At 45.1% G+C, this 13,371-nt stretch overlaps 1 protein-coding gene across 1 annotated transcript in view; it reads right to left on the reverse strand.

The window, feature by feature from the left end:
• Window positions 1-13,371, reverse strand: part of abs (ATP-dependent RNA helicase abstrakt) — a 227,432-nt gene that overhangs the window by 37,805 nt on the left and 176,256 nt on the right. Inside the window, exon 11 of the mRNA XM_075677274.1 lies at window positions 1,358-1,561. Within this exon, the coding sequence (XP_075533389.1) occupies window positions 1,358-1,561 (204 nt within the window). The remainder of the gene's footprint in view (window positions 1-1,357; window positions 1,562-13,371) is intronic.

The following is a 13,371-nucleotide window of genomic DNA, read 5'->3' on the forward strand; positions in this document are numbered from 1 at the left end:
GCCCATAATTACTGAGTACACAACTTCAGGCAGATACCATGAGCAAGGTGAATAAAAGATTTGCAAAGTCTTTGTCATCTATGAAAGTCTTAACACTTGTGTTGAGAGTGTCTTCACTATTGCTGCACTGCAATGAGGTCAACTTATTTGGTACGAGACACTGCAATCATGGTGATGATATCGCCTATTCTTACTTCTTTGTTTTCTCATGTACTGTTACATTAAGACTTCACAAAAATTTGTTGTCAGTTTTTAGTGATGTGTTTGCCTATTCTCGACTTGACCCTGTTTTTATGCTTTTTCCTTCACATTGTAGGATGTGCCGACTGGCCTAACTCAACACACTTCCACCAGCAGATTCCCCTTCAGCACTTTTGGTTTGCTGGGAACTAGTCTGATGTCTGACTGAGCAACACAAGCCCCCCTTTGCAGCAAAGTCTACTTATGACTGAGTAGACTTCCTGGAAGTTTTCTTCTGTGGACCACCACCCCGGTGCCACAGCACTTGGCTGCACCTGTCTTTTGGACATGTTGGTGACCCATTATGACCCGAGTGCAGAAGTTCTCTACAACTTGCTGTTAACCGACTATGGCATCACTTTTTACATGTTGCAGAAGGGGCACGAACTACGTTTTTCTCCAGATAGATTTTGACAAGCCACTTCAAGGCATGTTAGGCTGTAATTCCCATAGCACACAACTAGACAAGGTATGCAAGCTGCTGGTACATTTATGCATTTACTTTTGACAAAAAAAGTAAACTGCAACTATACATCTGCAAATGCAACAGCCAACTGCAACACTAATACCACTAAAACATTTACCAGATAGCATCGTGTAGTAAGTGGTAACATTCCTACTTCATAAGAGCCTATAAGGGCCTGTAGTATACAGTTGAACCACCATATAAGAAACATGTATATAAGAAATTATTAGATATAACCAAGTAAATCTAATAAGTTTATTGCTGATCTCAGCATGTAACGAATAGCATAAGCTTAAAATACTAGTGGACACTAACGAAGGTAGTTCTTGTAGGAGATGATTTCAATATATGATTTCAAGTGGTTCAAATATATTAAACAAACGCTGATAATGCAGGTTTCTCATTGGTATTTACATGTTTCTCAATATATTGTTTCCATTCCTAGTGAGGAGCTTTTCATAATGCACTAGCACATGACAGAAAATAAATCAAGAACTACAGTGAGAAGCATGCATTTCTGCATGGTGCCTGTCAGTCTACTTCACAGTCCTGGCACCCCATTGATGCTACGGCAACACACCCGGATCATTTTGCTGAGTTGTCCCAATACAAATTGCTTAAAATGCAGAGCCCATCTTGTGCTGCACTCACTGGTGGTGCTGTCTTCTGGAGAGTTTCAAGGAGGTGCACAATCTTGGCCTCTTGCTTGACATACTCGACTTCCTGCACCACATCCAAGCTGGCTGCCCCTGCCCGCCCTACATTCACTGTAATGGGTTTGACCAGGGCACTGCGGGCAAAGTTCTGGATCTTCTTGGGCATGGTGGCCGAAAAGAGTAAGGTCTGTCGCTGGCCCTGCCAAAAGCAAGGTTCAACACATCAGTTCCAATGGTGTAGCAGTTCTCAATATTTTTATAATCATGCACTTTCAAAGCATACTTATAAGGACTCAACTAAAATTGTTGTCAACAAATAATGAAAGTGGTAAACAATTTCAGGAGGTTAAGGTTTTCAAATATGTTCTACACATCCTCCTTTCTGTACTTCCTTTCAGTGAAGAGAGCTGATGCTTGTTTACCTGCAAGAGAGAATGAACCTGAGCAGTCCACATAATACACCCATACCTATATACCCATATTTCTTTGAAGTGCTAGCCATTTTAAGACCACCACAAGTGTAGAACACAGCACAACTACCACAGAGTTTCATACTAACAGTAACTAAGAGAAAATCAGTGACAGCGTCTGCATGCACTGCCAGTATGACAGCTATTACAGTGTGGAAATGATATAGAGCCCAAGAATTTATCTAGATTCGTCTTCATGGTCAAAAATAACGTACAGCGCGAAGGACAAGGACAGCGACAGACGACATACACAGCGCTGTGTATGTCGTCTGTCGCTGTCCTTGTCCTTCGCGCTGTACGTTATTTTTGATCATGAATTACCAACTAGCCCAAGCAACCACCCTAGTTCGTCTTCATGGCTCTGAATCACTATGTAGTTCCTTATTTGTTGAAACAAATGTTGTCATTGCAAATTAGCTGCAGAGTAATTTATGAGCCTGTTTAATACTGAAATTTATGCTATCTGACTGCTTTCAAAATATTCCAAAAACTATTTTATAGAAATTACCTATGGTGCTACTGCCCAAATGTCATGCATATATCAGATTCAGAATCAGCTACCTGGATTCAAGAGTCATACTCAACAGGCAGCGAAAGCCCATGTCTCCACAGAAGCTTGCTTCTGTGATGGTGAGATGCAATTGCAACGGTGTTTAAAATATTTTTTTGTACATGCTAAACAGACAAAAATATCAAGTGCTCTATTAAATGACGCAAATTCAAAAACGCAGTCTTACTGCTAAATCTGAGCAAAATGAAGGCAGCGATGTGTGACAAGTATTCCTTTCGGTATGCTAGAATAGAAGCGCACGTCACAGTATCTCTTAGCCCAATTTTTTATGAGCGATACAGCTTTATTAATAACACAGCCTTGTTGTATTGACATATAGAAGTTCAGACTACAAAATTATCCCATGTTTCAGGAGATATTCTTGAGACGGGAATCCAATGACAACCATGGCTAATGAAAGCATGCAGCTGGCACTAATGCGAATAGAGGACTACTACCAAGATGGTGGCCCATAACCGAGAGAAAACTCACAGATGCGCATGAGGGGTGGCGATATCAGTGGCCAATTGCAAAGCACTTTATTCCTCGTCTTTTACATGGTGCTTAGTTTTTTACATGAACAAATTGATAACCGTGCACTGAAGCTGAAACCTAATTTTGTTCCCCTGTTTTTCTTGTTTGTGGTTAGCATTCATATTTACTTTTGACTATGTAGCCACCTTTAAATGCATGTTTGCACTGATCGGGTGTGCATCCTTCGATGCAAATGCAGTCAAAGTGGGCACAGTGCAGTGGCACTAGTGCCGATCAAAGTTGCACATTTAAGCCAGCAGCATCACAGAAGGAAGAATGTGTGCATTTTTCATAGTGACCTGAGACAAGAAAGGCTTCAGTGCAGAAACAGGATGGCAGTGAGAAACACACAGTGCTGCACTTCTCGCCCCCCTGTTCCCATGTAAGATGAAAAACCGACTAGCTGAGATCCCCTTCAAGTGTTTAGGGTAAAGCTTACTGTAACCTAATTTTCCTAGCTGTCAAACACCTGTTTAAAGCTGCTTCTCACTGCATTACAGACATATATTTTAGTGTGTCCAAAAGGCGTCGAGATAAACATTTCAAACATGGTCGTACTTTGGGCAACGTCCCATTTTTCGGACTCCTTAAGGGCCGCGAAAACGTCAGAAAAATCGGGTAGTCCGAAAAAAATGCATGCAAGCTTAAGCCTTTTGCTGTCCCCAAGGGCTCAAATCGCCACAGGCACATTCGAAACAGCTCTGAAGGCCTGCGAGTACACTTATTAGGTGTACCGGTACTCGTACTCTGACAGGAGACAGCGGATGCATGCGTGTATAATTAAAGAATACGTAGTGTGTTCCGTGACAGTAACCCCTTTCCACTTTTAGAATGCTTCACCGCAATACACTGCGTATGCTTTATCGCGTAACACCGCTGTATTGCGGCGAAGCTGACTTTCAAAACCCGGCATTATGCAACGCAGGTAATTTAAGCGCTTCGAAGCCATCGACGAGGATGATAAAGGCGAAGTGGGCGCCATTCCAGACAACGGCGAATTCCTTCAATAAAAAAAATTCACTAACGATTACGATGCTTCCTACTGCGAAATTTGAGCGGAGGAGGAGGAGGAAAAAAAATTATTCTGGTCCTGTACAAGCTGCTGTTACCTGCCTAGCTAGTCCCATGTTGGGACCGGGAGGTCAAGCCTCCTAGCCCTATCACGGGCGTACTGGATAGCCAGGACTTGAGGGATATGATCGTGGGATCTTATCATTCCTAAAAACCGATTCCGGCAAATTCCAGGGCCGAGCGACTCACACTCCCAGAGCATACGTTCAAGCGTGCATATCCCTCCTTTTGCATGCTTTGCATATAATATTACTGTCTGCATTGTCACACCATGCCTTTGCTTGTGCAGGTGGATAATAATAAGACCGTGCTTGACATTGCCTAAGCGTAACTGCTTGTGCTCTGTTTAGCTTATAGTGAGGGGGTGCAAACTCCCTCCTGCCCATGTGGTAATGTTTTGTAATTTCATTGTATGTAATGAGCGTATCTCTCAGCTCTATACGTATTTTCATTTCACGATATATTGGTTGGCGTGGACAATCGGTCTCATGCGGCACGTTGCAAACGGAGTGAAGTGTGGGGCCACTGCCACGCTAATCTGGAGATCGCGAGAAGCCGCCGCCGACAAACCTCCCGGACGATGGATGGATGGAAGGTAGGAGCGTCCCCTTTGAAACGGGGTGATGGCAGTTGCCACCATGCTCAGCTATTAATTTTTGTTTACCTGTGTTGTGTGTTATTAAAATTCGCCACTTTCTTTAAATACATCTTCCTACCCTTTTAACCTTGTCACCTCTCTGCTTTTGAGCCACCAATCCTCCAATCGCCTTTTGCTAATTTCCACCGCATATTTATTTACATGACTATTGTTATCTCTGAACCCTAGGGCCTCAGGAAGCGTGACTGTGGCCGCATGGACATCGGGATGGATACCACCACATTTTAGTATGAGGTGTTCCATTGTTTCTACAGATTTACCACACCCAGTACATGTGTCTTCTTCGTTAAATCTCTTTTTATAGCTCCGCGTTCTAAGGCATCCTGACCTAGCTTCAAAGAGTAGGGCACTGCTTCTTGAGTTATCATAAAGCGCTTCCTTCCTGATCTGCTGTTTCCAGTATCGATGTAGTTCCACACTATGCTTCTTTTCCATTGAATTAATCCAATTTCTACCTTCGGCGTTTATAACTTGTCGTTTAATGCTCTGTCTTTCTTCGTCCTCGTGTTTGGCATACTTACTGGTTAGCTTCCTAGTTCTTTTCCGCTATTGTGAGTCGACGCTCTTTCTGTGTAGGTATTTATATGCCTTAGCTGCCCACCTGTTATCATCCAATTTCCTCAGGTGTTTTTCGTATAAGATTTTACTTTGAGCTTCCCGTGCTTCGAACGATGCCCAGCCCATATCCCCCTGTACTGCTTCGTTTGTGGTTTTCCCGCGGGCACCAAGTGCTAATCTTCCCACAGTTTCCTGACTTACTTCTAGTCTCGACTGAACCCCTGCCCTTAAACACAATACCGCATTCCCGAAAGTAAGCCCCGGCACCATTACTCCCTTCCAAATACCTCTCAGTACCTCATACCTGTTGTACCCCCACAATGCCCTATGTTTCATTATCCCGGCATCTCTTCGCCCTTTTGCTATGAGAAACTGTTCGTGCTTTTCCGTGTACATCTGCCCTTTGTTTATCCATATCCCGAGATATTTGTATTCGGCCACTCTGGGTATTTCATGGCCTTGTATTGTAAGCTCCTGATCAGTGGTATCGTTGAAAAACATCCCACCGGACTTAGCTGCATTAAAACTGAAACCTAAACTGTCTCCTTCGTCTCCACAGTAATTAACCAGAGTTTGCAAATCTTCCTGGCTATATGCTAACAGTACAATATCGTCCGCATACATTAGACCCGGTAGTCGTTGCTCAACAACCTTTCGGCCTAATCTGTACAACAGATTATACCCTAGATTGCTTCGTTGTAACCTTCTTTCCATACTTATCATATAAAGCATGAACAGCAGCGGTGATAGAGGACAACCTTGCCTTAATCCTTTGTGTACCTCGACAGTTGTCATACTCTTAATTCCTTCCTATGTTATTTCAACATTATTTTCTTGATATATTTCCTGTAGAAAATCTATTACCTCATGACCAATACCTTCATCTTTTAATATGTTAGGAGTTCCCTGTTCACGTTGTCGTATGCACTGCTTATGTCCAGGAAGGCTAAATACAGAGGTCTATTTTCTGCCTTAGCTATTTCTATGCACTGAGTAAGCACGAAGAGGCTATCATCTAAGTGCCTACCACTTCTGAACCCGTTCTGAAGTTCTCAGAGTATTCTATTACTTTCTACCGATGAGTGCATTTTTAACACGTTCACTGCGCCGTGGCCCACCGGTGGGTCACGCAACACAGTCCATCCATGCTGGCGCAAACAACGAGGCGTTTCTTGCAGTGCGGCTATGATATGCTTCCACAAATGCATGAAAATATGTTTCCACTATCATATCACAGATGGCGGTAGAGATATAAAGCGCGCCTGTATTTACTGACATTGGTGCTTGCAATCCGTCTGATGATAAAGCTGACGGCTATCAGGAAATGGCGCAGAAAATGTTCCAGCTACCCGCTCCAGTCTTTTGTTCGGGCGCTTTCCACATGCACAACATACTTTTGAAAAGCACTCACAATGTGTGCAATAGCTCAACTGAAGAATTAGTCTGTCCTATTCGCAATAACTTGGCTCACTCTCAGTGCCAAGCCTCGTGGTCCTCATCCTTGTGCTTTCCATTTTTTACGAGCATTCAAAAATCGTGATGGACTGTCAAAAATTCGATGGAGGTACAGAAAACCAGAAGAAAAGACCCTGCGGTGGAAGCCGATCCGCCGGGAAACATGACAGTCCAAATACATTGCCATCCACTTCGTGCGGCACAACTTCTGCTCCAGCGAACGTTGAGTGTTCAAGCAGTGATGATGACAGCCTCGAAGAGTTATTGGAAAGTTCTTCTGAACTGTGGGATGGTGAGTCAAGCGTTTGCGGTGAAGCGGTATCTGAGGATTGGGAAAATGGTGATGTTCAGGCTGCATTACCTGCCGAAAGCAGGAATGCGATAATGACTAGTGTTAGAGCGATGTCGTATTCGAGCCCTCCTGTGCTAATCAGCCTCCCGACTAGCAACGATGCTCTCAGCTTGTTTTCTCTTTTTTTGACTGATGACATTTGGGACATGGTGGTTCATGAGACAAACAGGTATGGGAAGCAGTACATAGACTCGAACGTCCTACAAAAGAAATCGCACGTGAAGAAATGGACTGAGACAAATGTGCAAGAAATGAAAGTATTCGTTGGTGTACTGATCTGCATGGGTCTAGTAAAGCTTCCTAATCTGCAGCACTACTGGGCAAGAAGCGATCTGTACGGCGTAAACTGCATTCGTCAGAACATGGCCCGCGACCGGTTTCTGCTGCTACTAAGGTTCTGGCATTTCACAGATAACGAGGAACCGGGCGCACCAGCAGGATCGTCTCTATCGTATTCGACCCTTGATGGAAAAAATTAATCGCAATTTCTGCTCAGTGTTGGAGCCAGGCAAAGAGATTGTCATTGACGAAACGATGATTCTGTGGTGTGGGCGCCTCGCCTTTAGGCAATACATCCCTGGCAAAGCCCACAAGTATGGGGTCAAGCTATACAAGGCCTGCACGTAGGAGGGCTATACATTGAAAGTGCAAATATATGTTGGAAAATCTGGCGCCATAGCAGGCATGGGGCATGCCGAAGAAGTAGTAGTAAATTTGATGGCTGGTTTCACCGGCTGTGGTTGCACACTTTTCGTCGACAACTTCTACGCGAGCATGCCGCTTGCGTCACGCCTGTTGAAAGATGCTACATTTTTATGTGGCACTCTCCAATCGAACTGAAAGGGGCTTCCAAAAGAAGTTACACAAGCTACAGTAAAAAAGGGGAAGTCGTTGGTCTTGAATTCCACAATGGAGTAAAGGTGCTGAAGTGGTTGGATAAATGGCCCGTTCTCATGATGACAACGGTTGCTGAACATGACGCCAGCCTTGTTGATACCAGAAAAGAAACGAGAAAGGGTGAGCCGATCATGAAACCGCACACAGCCCTCGACTACAAGTGGCGAAAAAGGGCGTAGACTACAGTGACCAAATGACGTCCTACTACTCCTGCCTACGGAAAGGGCTCAAGTGGCATAGGAAAGCTGCGGTGGAGCTCATCGTTGGAACTGCAGTTGTGAACGCATGGGTTGTCCGTTCAATGGCGGACGGTAAAACGTCGCCAATCATCGAATTCCACGAGGAGTTGGCACACGCACTCTTCGCCACAGCTCAGATTGAGACCGGAAGGACACGTGGAACAAAGCGCACCCATACACTGGAAAAGGCCGATGGACCTGCACAGTCTGTCCGAAGGAGATGTACTGGATGCTACGTATCGCTGAGAGCTCGCAGAAGTCCAGAGCAGGCAAGGGTAATGGCGAAGAAAGTTGTTACATTTTACGCAAATTGCGTGGGAAGGACATTTATGTGTTTGCCATGTTTCAATCTTCTGCACGAGTAGAACTACTGAACATAGACTACGTTTTAGACATCGTGAGCTGGTGGCACATAAGACGTTTAGTTGTAAATGCTGTGACCTGAACTGTTTTTTTTCTTCCGAAAATTATTCTGGAAGTACTTCAATAAAATGTCGAGTTTGAGGTCTTGTTCTTGAGTCTTGGTGCTTAGCGAATGCTGAAATCACGGTCACGTGGTGTTGCCCCACAAAGGGGAGCTGGTCGGTGGGTAGTAAACGTAGCAGGCAACGGCTTCAAAACGCAAACTCTTTATTGTGGAACCTTGTGCATGCCCAGAAAAAAAAAGAAGAATCAAGGGTGCAAGAGCAACAAGCGCTTCTGGCACTTGTTCGGACCAGAATGACCGAAATTTTTGGCCACGCTCTAGTTACATAAAGCAGAAATTTTGTAGACAGAAAGGGCGCCGTTTTTCAAGGACATCCTTGAGAATGCGCTTCGGTCCCGTTCACTGGGGATGAAGCGAGCAGAGTCGCGGTAATAAATGACTTGATAAGTTCTCCAGATGCTGTATGCTACAAGGATCCATTATCCATTTTGTTTTTATGATCCATTTGGTCCTTTACATCAGGTCATTATTGTTCAATGACGTTGCTGTGCCATTCAAACGTCCGTGGGAAGCGACCTGACTATTGGCTCATTGGCGACCGGACCTCACTATTGGATGCACCTTGCAGCCCATACTGAACCACAGCGCGCAACGAATGGTGAAGGCTATCGTCCACGCAGGTATCTGCTGCTTTTCATTTCTGTGATTGGTCGACTGCTGCTTTCGTCTGATGATTCTGTCAGGTTTACGTCACGCGAAATGGAGCGGAAAATGGACAATGGATTCTTATAAAATGCGGCCCCAGGGGAAGCAACTTCCTGGAAATGCACGGGTCAAGTAAACCACGTGATGATTTTCTGCACTAACATACATGATTGAAGTAGCCCGCACAAGCTGTCAAAATGCCAGTAGAGCCAGCTTTCAGCAGGCGGAAAAAACAGCCTCAGAAGTGTGCCCCACCGGTGTGTCACGCCGCACCTGCGGAAAGCATCGGGTGACCGACCGGTGAGCCACGACGCACAGAGATCAAAACTATGATAAGGGGCTACGCAGTGAACGTGTTAATTTCGCCGCCTGCATCGCCAGCCTATATATAACTGATGTTATTGTAATTGGTCGGGAGGGTTTTATGTTCTTCTTATCACCTTTCCCTTTATAAACCAAATTCATTTTACTCTATTTGCAGCTGTGCGGAATTAGCTTATTTGTTATGACTGCCTCCAATGCTTTTATCAGTGTTTCCTTGCTTCTTGGGCTAAGTTCATTAATTAACTTGATTAGAATTTCATCTATCCCTGCGGACGTGCATTTTGGAAAATTTGCTTCTGCTTTTTTCCAGTTAAGATTGGTCAGTTCTAAGCTGTTCTAAACACAATACATGCTACTACGGCGCCATCTCGTAGCCACCGGTGCTGCACTACGCTTTTCTTCTCGCGTTTTTGCCACACACCCCTTCACTTTCCGCCTCATGGTACCGCTGCGCCCTCTTCTCCGCTTTCCTCCTAGCACATTTTCTATCTCGCCACTTTTTTTTTTTCATCCCCCACTGCGCGCCTTGTTCGCCCTTATTTTTCACCGTGCTTGTTCGCTCGGTTACGCCGGGAACGCTGATGCTCGCCACAGGAGTGGGTGCCTAGTGCTCTAATACACAGCACAGAACAGCAGAAAGCTTGGTAGCGAGCATCAAAGCAACTCTGGCTAACGTTGCCGCGGTGGCCATGGCTGCTAGCGGATTGGCGTGCGACAGTGCTGGTTCGATGCTGCGAGATAATAGAGAATTTTAGTGCGTCCGGTATTCTGGCAAGCGCGGATGGTTTGCCGGTTGAGCGGGGGCGTAAATGTGAGCGGCCAGATTGGTGGCGCCAGCTGGCGGCGCAAAGCTCAACCACACAAATACAATGCTAACTACTATATTCTGCTTCGCTGCTGGTGTAAAGTTTCGACAGCGGCGTAATCATGTTCACAATTACGCCGCTGCCGAAAATTTGCATCAGCAACGAAGCAGGATAAAGTGGGTTACTACAGCTTTAGCTCTGTGTTTGTCCGGTTGTACTCTACGCCACCAGGCGGCTGCATCGCTCCGGCTGGACAAGTTTACGCCCCCACAAATCCAGCAATCCGCCCAAACCGCCCCCGTTTGCCGGAATAGCGGACAGGCTAAAGTCTCTAATAAAAATGGCGGCAGTGGTGGCTTCTATTATTGCCATTTCTAACCTGCGGTCATGGCTAAAAGTATGGAAAATTGGACCATCAGGAATGTCCGAAAAATCGGTCGTTGACTGTATTACACATTTAATAAGCACACTTTGAAGACTGCAATAGAGTGTTTTAGTTCAGCCTTTACAGTCCGCTCTGCTCAGAGTTGCCCCGCTAAGCCACAGCGGTGATTTTCACATTTTAGTTACACGTTCAGTGTAGCGGAGTGGACATTTCACAGTTGCAGCGTCCTCTGGCCAAATTCAGCGTAATGGAACAAAATAAAAACACCCATTGATAACTTTTATAAAGTAAAATGAATATACATAACTTATTTGTCCATAAAGTATCTAGACGTGTGCTTGTAATGCGTTACCAGTCCATATTATCTAGTGGAAAATAAAGCACCCTCTTGAGGAACACCATGTGATAGCCAGTGAGGTTGCTGTCTGCATGCAATCCAATCTTTTCTGACGCTAATGCTACCCAACGCACTGCACAGTGCGCACCGCATCCTCCCACAAAGCGGGGTATTCAAATGGGTCAGCACTTGCGACTTGTAGTAAACATAAACCTTCATCTATGTGAACTAGCATTTATGGCTTGTGCTGCGCAGACGAACATAAAGGCATGGTTGAAGTGCACGGCATGGTCGAGAACATGTCCCAGAAGGCAGCCATCTTGGAAAGAGCGAGGCAAGCGAGGTGCCTCAATGCACGCACGAGAGAGGGCGCGCACATCGACCACCCTCGGTGGTGAAAGACGAAAGCGACGCTCCGCTCAGGCAGCTTGTAAGCGGACTGTGTTTGTCACTCCGCCAATCCACTTGTGGCTAAGCTGAGGGCGCATGCGTATTCACACTTCTGCTCTGCTTAGCAGCTCAGCGGACTGTAAAAACACCAAACTAAAACACTCTATTACCTCCCACCATGAGCCTGCACAAGGCATGCCAATACATTATTGAGCATGAATTTTTTTTAGGGCATCAATGCAAATAACATTTTTGCTATAGAATTTAAAATAGTGAAAGAACCCAAGAGTACAACAGTCTCTTCTGGACAAGGATTCCTTGCACTGACCTCCTCTTAACAAAAGCCATTAAAGGCCCAACTGCAAAAAAAAAAAAAAAATGCTTTGGCTAATTAATTCCTTATAAATGAGAAGTATATACTTATGAACCAATCTTGGAAAAGCCCCAGGGCTGGCGATTGTATCTTGTTAGCATCCTTTAAACAGCACCTAAGCAAATGACGCATGAACCTGGTGGCGTCGCTATGACGCAAGTCCTAGTACACCGCGTCCGAGATTTTTCAAGTGCGCTGCGGTTCCCAGGCATTCGAGCTGGCCACGCGCCTGGAGCTATGTCGCCGACAGAGACCAATTAGAGCATGCAAGTTGTCCAAGCGTCTTGACGGCTAGCGGGCTTGTCGTGGCACCCCATGGTAGCTGCAGTATCTAAGCTATGTAGGAGAAGCAGCTAAGTGCGACTACTGGAATATGTGCACATGCGCTCCAGTATGGCCGTGCTAAGTGGTGTGGACCAGCTTTGTACTGTACCAAGGGACGTATACTTGGATGATCACTTTGGTAATTGATCATGTATTTTGATCACTTTGGTAACTGATCATGGTAATTAATCATGAATCAACTATGCCCTAGTCTCAGAAATGGTCTATGAACGACTAGACCAAATGATATCATGAGAAGCCAAAAAGGACACCAAGGACAACATAGGGGAAATTACTTGTACTTACTAATTGAATTAAAGAAATGTTAAATTAATGGCAATGAAAATGGATGAAAAAACAACTTGCCGCAGGTGGGGAACGATCCCATGACCAGTTGCCTTCACCCAGAAAGATCACGTATTCATGACGCCTGCGGCAGATAGGATGTTCCACATCCGCCGCCAAGGTTTGTGAATGATGGTGCTGGCTAACACTCCCATGGTTAGTTCTAGTAGTAACACATAAATACCCAAGAAAGTGGATGGAGAAATGGTGCTGCGGTAGCTCAATTGGTTAGAGCATCGCACGCATAATGCAAAGATGTGGGATTGTTCTCCACCTGTGGCAAGTTGTTTTTTCATCCACTTTCATTGCCATTAATTTATCATTTCTTTAATTCAATTAGTTAGGACTTACGGAGTCACCATCTGTCGGAAGCACCTGCCTTGCATAGTATGAGGGATCACACGGCGAGCTCCTCACAGGTTTTGATGACAGCGCTCAATAAAAACACCATGTGGCAGCCCTCCTGGACATTTCAGTAACTACTCTTAAAACGAGGGAAGTTTCTTACTGTCGAAATAATAATCTTGGGCAAACTGAAAGCACAGAATCATTTACAGACGTTATCTCTTTACCGAACACGTACAGTGAACGCCACTGCGCGCAGTCGCTGCGATGGAGTCGCCCGAACCGGCTTCTTGCGTGAAAGGTAAGCAGTCGCTGAGAGCAAACTATGTGAAATATGTTCTTATAGTAGGCTGCCTGCGTAACGAGATGGAGCATAACATAATGAAGCCTCAATGCAGCGATCTCACAGTTTCGCAGCGAACAAATGCGCGTCTGCATGCATGTCCCCGCACAATGTTTCGCTT

This window comes from Dermacentor variabilis, unplaced genomic scaffold (assembly GCF_050947875.1).
Source record: "Dermacentor variabilis isolate Ectoservices unplaced genomic scaffold, ASM5094787v1 scaffold_12, whole genome shotgun sequence".
Classification (NCBI taxonomy): Eukaryota; Metazoa; Arthropoda; class Arachnida; order Ixodida; family Ixodidae; genus Dermacentor; species Dermacentor variabilis.